We start from the raw sequence: 8,622 nt of genomic DNA on the forward strand, positions 1-8,622 counted from the left end.
TAGAAATAACTTTTTATCTGGATTTAGCTTCCACTTGAAGTATTAACTTGATACTGTGAGAGTAACGCTGAGGACACATTTCAATAAATGAACTGAGATATAAGGAAATACACCTGCGCAACCTTGCAATGCAAAATAAGTCATTTTCATGGGGTTTTCATATCTTGGTGTTTCGGAGGGGACGCTCAGGTCTGAAATGGAAACTTTTATTTTTTTTTTGTTTTCAAATGAATGATGTGAGCTATGTTATTTTTAATGTTGTTTCTTTTTCCCCTGTTTAAGTCAATAAATGCATTCAAGAAAATCCATGGTTTTTATTATAAATTCCATTTTAATGTTCTTAGAAATTTATACAAAACTTGTTTTTATCATAGGTGTCAAAATAACTAGTTTATTCAATGTCGTAAAATGTATTCATTAAACTTATAAAGTGAATTCTTAACATTACGTTTTAACAGTGCCACAAAAAACATTTTTGATTGGCAGATTCCTTGACCAATCATGACGTCGCTCTGATGTCAATTCAACCAATGAATGTGTCGTACGCCCTTTACAGCATTGTGGCAGTTAGCGGTGGAGAGAGGACGCGAGCATTTGCACATGACCAGCAGCCGCAGCAGCCGCACGGTAACGGAACTACAGGTCTGTCTACACGCTCAAACTGAAGCTCATTTCGACTCAACATGTGACAAACCCATTGCAAACGCGGGCCTTTTAAGATGGGTAACGTTTCCAAGGGGTCCGCGAGGGACCTACCGTGTGCAATTTCCAGCGTTAGCATTTAGCATGTGCTAACAAAGATGGCTACCCGACAAGGAGCGGAGGCGGGCGGAAGTCTAGTCAGTGCGTCGTCACGGCACTTCAAAATATTATACTTTTTTTATTTATTTATAAGATGATGGTTTGACTGTTAAATGTCTTCTCAACTAGCATTTTCAAATAAAATTATGCAGCCAATTTTGTAAGAATGACCAAAAAAATGTGCGATTTATCGGAGGTGAACCACGTGGGTTAATATATAGACTTCTATTGATATTATCTTCGTCCCAAATATATCGTGATAACCTTCGTTTTTGTTCTCAACATGACTGGTTAAATGTGCTTTATGAATGATACTTATTACACGCTAACTTGTACTATACATGTTTCAATATCACTCTTTTATTAGCAGAGTCACATTACGTTTTTGAGAGAACTCACTTTATTTTCATTAGAAAAAATGATGTAATGTAATCCCGTTCAAATTGCTCACGTTATTCATGTTAAAACAGCTGAATCATATATATATATATATATATATATATATATATATATATATATACTGCTTTTAAATCCAAGGAAACCCACTGCATAAAATTGACAAAATGGTTCAATAAAAATGCTGATAGTTAATAAAGCAAAATGTACATTTTTAAGGAACCGTTTTCTTTGCTTCTAGTTTTTGGGGTTAACGCTTTTTTCTTGACACCTAACACTGTCTCGTATCTCGTGCATGAAGCACAACTTACTTGTTAAGAACCTACATAATGAACAGTTTAATTTGAAAAAAATGTTTTTGTTTGTTTTTGGGGACAATGTATTGTATGAAATCACCCCTATAACATTCACATTTGTCAAATGACAGAAAAACAACAAGTATATCAGTTGATTTCATGCACAAGCTTAAAAGACATTTTGGACAACAGATACGCTAACAATAAAACTGATACTAAAATCAAATAATGTATAATTCTGTGGCCCTAATCAAGACTGTCAGCAGGCAGTGGCTGACAGTTTCATCAGCGCCTACATCGACTCCCTCCAATGGTCTGTTGATTTTCCCAGAGTCAATAAAGGGTTCATCAATTCAGTTGGAGGGAACACGTACGATCTTGCATATATAACGTCTTTTTATATATTATCATTTCGAAACGTTTTATTGTTTTGATTATTTTTTTTTTAATTGAATATTTTCAAAAGGAATCCATTTTTACATAGTTCAATATTTTTATTCTAATAAATATAACCTTTTTATCTCCTTTTTATAAAATAAAAAATGTATTTATTTTTTTCACTCTTAGCCTTTTAAAAATAAATATAAAAATGTTCTTCTTCAATCTTGCAGACTTGCCATGAACCGTATAAGAATCCACGTCCTGCCATCAAGTCGCAGCCGTGTGACCCAAACCCCCTGCGCACAGGAGCCTCAGATTTGCTCCTTCACCCAGAGACAATGTTCTCAGCCCTCCCTGGAAGGTCTGGACTACTGCCTTAAACACATATTGGAGGATAAGAATTCGCCCTACAAGCAGTGCAGCTATATCTCCACCAAGAATGCCAAGCGTTGTTCAAATGCTGCACCGAAGGTTGAGAAGAAGGACGGGTAGGATTCAACTATAACGTCAACTTTGACAAGCTGTCTTCTGCAGCGCATTTAATGTATTTTTAATTTCAGGGCGACATTTTGTGTCGAGCACACTCACAAGAATGCTTTGGCTCTTCGAACTCAGGTGAGGAAAGCCATGTCTGGTCCTTCACCTGAAACACTGTTGTCCCAGTTAAGTGGATACAACCGGGCGGACCCTCAAAGTGTTGGAGGACGCTCTGAATCCAGCCGTGCAGCAGGTGACTTATTTTCTTATCTTCTTTGGACTTTAGGCGATAGGCTGATGTTGTTCACCAGCTTATGGTAGATTTTAGATTAGATAAATTTATTCTTGAAACAAAACTGATACTAAAAACAAATGATGTATAATTCTGTGGCTCTAATCAAGACTGTCAGCAGGCAGTGGCTGACAGTTTCATCAGCGCCTACATCGACTCCCTTCAATGGTCTGTTGATTTTCCCAGAGTCAATAAAGGGTTCATCAATTCAGTTGGAGGGAACATGTGCCATATCTATATGAAAGTATATCAGTGCCATCGGATTATTGAAAAGCTGAATTTAAACATTTCAAATATTGTTATATATATTATCAAATATATTATTTGTATTGAGTTATTGGATTTAATTAATTGGATTTGTTGTTCATGAATTAAAATATGTTAATATTTTCAAAGTTAACTTTTTTTTTAAACGGTTCCATATCCTAATCAATCAAATTCAATTCAGTATTTTTTATTTGTAATCCATAGTATTTCTCAGGAAGAGCCTGTAGTATTACTCCGGGAGATTCTGTAGTATTGCTCCGCGAGGCTCCATAGTATTATTAGTAGTATTACTTTGAGATGCTCCGTTTTAATACTCCCATATGCTCAGTATTATTACTCAGAGATGCTCTGTATTAATACTCCCAAGATCCCCCTCGGTATTACTCCCGAGATGCTCCGTATTATGAGATCCTCTGTATTAATACTCCGAGATGCTCTGTATTAATACTCCGAGATGCTCTGTATTAATACTCCGAGATGCTCCGTATTCATACTCCAAGATGCTCCGTATTATGAGATCCTCTGCAGTATTACTCCGAGATGCTCCGTATTAATACTCCGAGATGCTCCGCTGTATTAGTCCGCGACGCTCTGTATTATTTCTCCCAAGTGATTCCAAACTCAAGTTTTACATTTCCTCACAGACGAGGACAGTTTGAGTGAAGAGGATTCGTGTCCGTTGCTGCTGGATCAGACGTGGAGAGGCGACCCTGAGAGTGAGGCAGACAGCATCGACAGTGATCATGAAGATCCTCTCAGGTACTTATTTGAACACTTTATTTCTTGAAATGTTTGAGGGGATCATTGCCATCTAAAAATGTGTTTCCTCACTGTTCCTGTGCAGACATGCAGGCGTGTACACGGCCGAGGAAGTGGCGCTTATTACCCGCGAGAAGCTCATCAGACTTCAGTCCTTATACATCGACCAGTTCAAAAGGTTGCAGCATCTGCTGAAGGGGAAGAAGCGTCGATATCTGCACAACCGCAAGACGGAGCACGACAGCATTGGTACGAAGACCCCGGCCCTCAACACAAAAGGGCCACTCTTAATGTTTGCACCTATGCAGGGAGCAGCCTTCTCACCGGACCTGAAGGTCTGTCCATGAAGGAGAGGGAGAACCTTAAGAAGCTCAAGGCTCTGAGACGATACCGTCGTCGCTACGGAGTGGAAGCTCTGTTGCACAGACAGCTGCGAGAGAGACGGCAGGCGGTGACTGAAGGAGCGCCACAGGTGATAATCTATTTAGCCCTTTATAGTACAAGGTTTACTTTGTGAGTCTGACAGTCACTTTTTTTCTATCAAAGCAGACAAACTCGAGGAGCCACCAGGAGAAGTGTATCTTCTTTGAAGATGGATATGGCTGCAACAACCCCTGCCTGCCCATGACCCGACACTGTGTCGCTCGTATCCTCAAGTCATGACTCGTGTATGAAGCACAACTTTAAAACGTACTAGTTAATAACCTACATAATGAACAGTTTAATTAGATTTTTTTTTTATATATAATTTGCCGTTTGTTGGAGACAATTTATTCTGAGAAAGGAAATCACCCTTTAACACAGACATTTTGGACAACAGATACGCTGATACTAAAAACAAATAATGTATAATTCTGTGGCTCTAATCAAGACTGTCAGCAGGCAGTGGCTGACAGTTTCATCAGCGCCTACATCGACTCCCTCCAATGGTCTGTTGATTTTCCCAGAGTCAATAAAGGGTTCATCAATTCAGTTGGAGGGAACATGTATGATCTTGCATATATAACTTTTTTTTTAATATATTATTATAATAAAAGGTTTGATTGTAAAAAAAAAAAATGTATTTAATATTTTCCAAAGGAATCCCTTTTTACAAAGAGTTAAATATTCTTATTCTAATGATTATAACCTTTTTAACTTTTTTATTTTATTCAAAAACTTTTTTTTTTTCTTCAGCCTTTTAAAATGAAGATAAAAATGTTGGTATATTAGAGCCACCATCATTAGCTGAAGTAAGAGCAGTTTAGTATTTTTATAATTAAATGAATTGGCTACAAATCATAAATGATACATTTCGAAAATGTACATTTTAATTACTATAAATAAATACATTTTTTTGTTATATAAGTTTACCATTTTTAATTATAAAAAACAAATTCATTATTAATATACAAATTATTCTATTCATTATTTAAAAGATTGTTCAATGCAAACACTTCAACATTTGAAATATTTCAACCATCCTAGTATTGCATGTATACTACTATAAATATTCTGATGGCACTGATATTCTTTCAGATCTTAAGACATAGTTGTGTGAGATTTTAACAACTCGTGTCTGTGTTTGTTGTCCTTAAGCTCTCGCTTCAGACATCTTACAGGACAGCAACCAAGTGCTTTTCAAGAAGTGTCCCGGCCAGAACGATCTGCCGTGCGACCGCACCATCCACCTGGGCCAGTCGGAAGACCCTCGCTGCCCGCTGCACCTCACCCTGCCTCCCCTCATGTACCAGCCCGAGCACCAGCCCCCGCAGCAGGAGCTCCCTGTTGCCAGCAGGGGGGACATGTACCTCAGCGCGGCAGAGCTGCAGCCCACCGAGAGCCTCCCCCTGGAATTCAGTGATGTACGCCCACATGTTTCTAACTCTAGCTATGCTTGAGTTAACACTTTCTCATCCGACAGGACCTGGACGTGGAGGGAGATGGTATTCAGGGACCTCCTTCTCCGCTGCAGTTTGACACGGCACTGGCCTTGGAGGACCAGACCATCAGGGCCATCGCCGAGGCGCCGATGGACATACTGACGGGGGAAGACCCGGATCTGGACACTTCAGCCCCGGAGCTCTCGGACCGAGACGTGGACGCCATCATGCAGGATCAGGTGAAAAATCACTTTCTGTTTCATGATCGGTTTTTTTTATCTTGAATAAATAACGTATATTGAAAGTATGTGTCTCATCATCTGAACAAATACATTACCGTTTTAGAGTCAAAAATCAAATAATGTATAATTCTGTGGCTCTAATCAAGACTGTCAGCAGGCAGTGGCTGACAGTTTCATCAGCGCCTACATCGACTCCCTCCAATGGTCTGTTGATTTTCCCAGAGTCAATAAAGGGTTCATCAATTCAGTTGGAGGGAACATATCTATATGAAAGTACATCAATGCCATTAAAATATTGAAAAGTTGAATTTAAACATTGTTTTCATAGGGCATTGTATTATTTGTATTGAGTTATTGGATGTAATTAATTTTATTTGTTGTTCATGAATTAAAATATGTTAATATTTTCAAAACTTTTTTTAAACTGTTCCATATCCTAATCAAACAAATTAAATTCAATATTTTTTTTTTGTAGTCCATAGTATCCTCAGGAAGAGCCTGTAGTATTACTCCGGGAGATTCTGCAGTATTACTCTTTGAGCCTCCGCAGTATTACTTTGTGAGGCTCCATAGTATTATTAGTAGTATACTCCATATTATTACTCCCAGGTTCTCCGTTTTATTACTCCGAGATGCTCTGTATTAATACTCCAAGATCCCCCTCAGTATTACTCCGAGACGAATATAGCAGGGCTGCTGTAGACCAATGAGGGGTGTGTATTTTTGTCATGTGATATGGGAGACTTTCTCTGTTGTGTCGATAAAGTTTTTAGTCATTTTGGATCACAGGGACTTCCATATTTTATGAACGATCGGTAAAATGTAAATTAAAAACAATTTTGTTCATAAACAACTGTTTATTTGACTTATAAAGGTTTATTTTTAAGAATTCAAGAATTGATTGAAATTATTTGTGTCCTCACAGGTGGTGATGGGTGAGGAAGACACCACGGACGGGTCACTACAGGACTCCGCGTTAGTTGATGCTCCCAGATGAACATTCTTTTGCGACAATCCCTCCTCTTCATCATCGGCACAAGAGTGCTCATTATTTATGTTCTCTCAGAGGCATCGAGCTAAGAGCGCCCTCTGCTGGTCATAATTGTCTGAGATTTGACACCAGGTACGTGATTATGGGTAACGGTTGGTGATCACATGGTTCATGTACGGCAAAGACCATTAAAATCCTCACCCGCGCAAACAAGATTTGAGAAACGAATCCGTAACATTCTCTCGACCATGAACTGCTACTTACTATGACATGAAAGACAAAAATCCTTGGTGTCTCATCATTGTCTGTGGGAGGCAATCGGAGTTACCCCAACGTTCCATCTCAAGCCGAAGCCTCGACTCAACAGGGTTTGAAGACTTTGACACTTTCCTGTTGCTACCGGGCAACAACAGACGCCTCTCCGTTTTCATTTGTTCACAATAAAGTCGGTGGATCTGCTATTGGTCAGTCGAGCTGCATCATCAACTCCATGAAATAAAGTCTTCAAACGCTGAAGATGTTTCTGTGGTTAATCATGAATGAAGTACTAACTCTTTTAAATTTTCTGTGAAACCTTTTAGTCACTTTTATCTTGATAAATAGATACATTTACTGTAAAAATAAATGTTTTTTTTAATGATTTATTAATTCCTGAAGATTTTCACCAATATTTGAATTCTTATTTTATTTACATTTATTGATTCTTGTGTCTAGTTGAGTCAACGTACAGTGAGCCCACGTGTTTGCTCGACAAGTGACCAGCAGGGATCGCTGTTGGACGCATGAATGAAAGCTTGGTGGCTCAGGTGGGTTCTGCAAGCATGACTCGATATTTAGAGTTTGTGCATTTTCTGAACCTAATATCCACCATGAATCCCCCGTAAAATGATCATTTAACTTATTCCTTTTAGTTTGAACGTTTGTGCTAGTTTTAAGGTTTATAAACGTGAGTTCACATGGGCGGATGCAGCGCAATGCATTGTGGTAGGTGTCCAGAGTCGCAAAAGTCAACAACTGTATACTTGTATTTTGCGGGAATTGTAGAGGGACGTGTTGCGTCTGCAGTTGTTCCTGCCCACAGCATTTGCTAGTTTATTACATTTAAAGTATTTATTAATTAAATTTAGGTCGAAATTCTATATTTGCGCGTAAATAAGTAAACAAACGATAACGTTGGAGCACAGATGTCTCCTCTTTCTAGTCTTTTAAAAAATGTTTTACTTCTTAATAACTTCTAAGCAAAAAGAAAATGCTCACTCCTTGCCCCTAATAAATCTTCGATTCAGTCAATTGACTTATTTGCAAATTTACGTTGTATTCTTTGCAATATTATAGATGGATCTCTGCGAAAACTTTGTTTAAGGGACCATCCTCAAATAGACAAGTATATTTTAAAAAGGATTTCTCTCTCTTTGACATGTTTGACAAGTGCTAAGCAAAACGAAGATGCTAATTTATTGTCCCTAATAAAGTAAATATCTTCGATTATTACATTTAAAATTCCATACGATTTTCTAGAATAATTTTAATGCAATTCTTTTATTTTTATTTATTACAGCTGCGATGGGTACCAAATTTATGTCAACAAAAAAACTGTTAATACTTGACGTGGTGCACAACGTCATAGTTATATTATTCCAATTTTTAATGTATTAAAATATTCTTGCTTATCCTGGGTTGGGTCGCGGGGGCAGCGTCTTCTGCAGTCAGGCCAGGCGTCATCACCCATAATTCACAAAGTTATTCCACCGTCATATACATGTTTTAAGAGTCATTTGAGAATTTCTACACGTATTTCTTATTTCAACCCACTGAGATTTGTTCACGTGTGCGCGCCAGGGTCGTGCTCGTGAGAGAG

General features: G+C 38.2%; 1 protein-coding gene across 2 annotated transcripts; it reads left to right on the forward strand.

The window, feature by feature from the left end:
- Positions 1–548: 548 nt before the first annotated feature.
- Positions 549–7,280, forward strand: kansl2 (KAT8 regulatory NSL complex subunit 2). 2 transcript variants are annotated; one of them, XM_087780957.1, is made up of 10 exons: positions 549–642; positions 2,105–2,362; positions 2,435–2,604; positions 3,555–3,669; positions 3,755–3,918; positions 3,978–4,141; positions 4,216–4,315; positions 5,260–5,513; positions 5,573–5,770; positions 6,699–7,280. In XM_087780957.1, the coding sequence occupies exons 2-10, from the start codon at positions 2,112–2,114 to the stop codon at positions 6,768–6,770; spliced, it is 1,488 nt and encodes a 495-aa protein (XP_087637083.1). In that variant the 5' UTR covers positions 549–642; positions 2,105–2,111; the 3' UTR covers positions 6,771–7,280. The 2 variants fall into 2 exon arrangements, with proteins under 2 accessions (XP_087637083.1, XP_087637084.1); XM_087780958.1 differs by having other exon boundaries at positions 4,219–4,315.
- Positions 7,281–8,622: the final 1,342 nt, after the last annotated feature.

Source organism: Callionymus lyra, chromosome 19, assembly GCF_982586985.1.
Source record: "Callionymus lyra chromosome 19, fCalLyr1.hap1.1, whole genome shotgun sequence".
NCBI classification, from domain to species: Eukaryota; Metazoa; Chordata; class Actinopteri; order Syngnathiformes; family Callionymidae; genus Callionymus; species Callionymus lyra.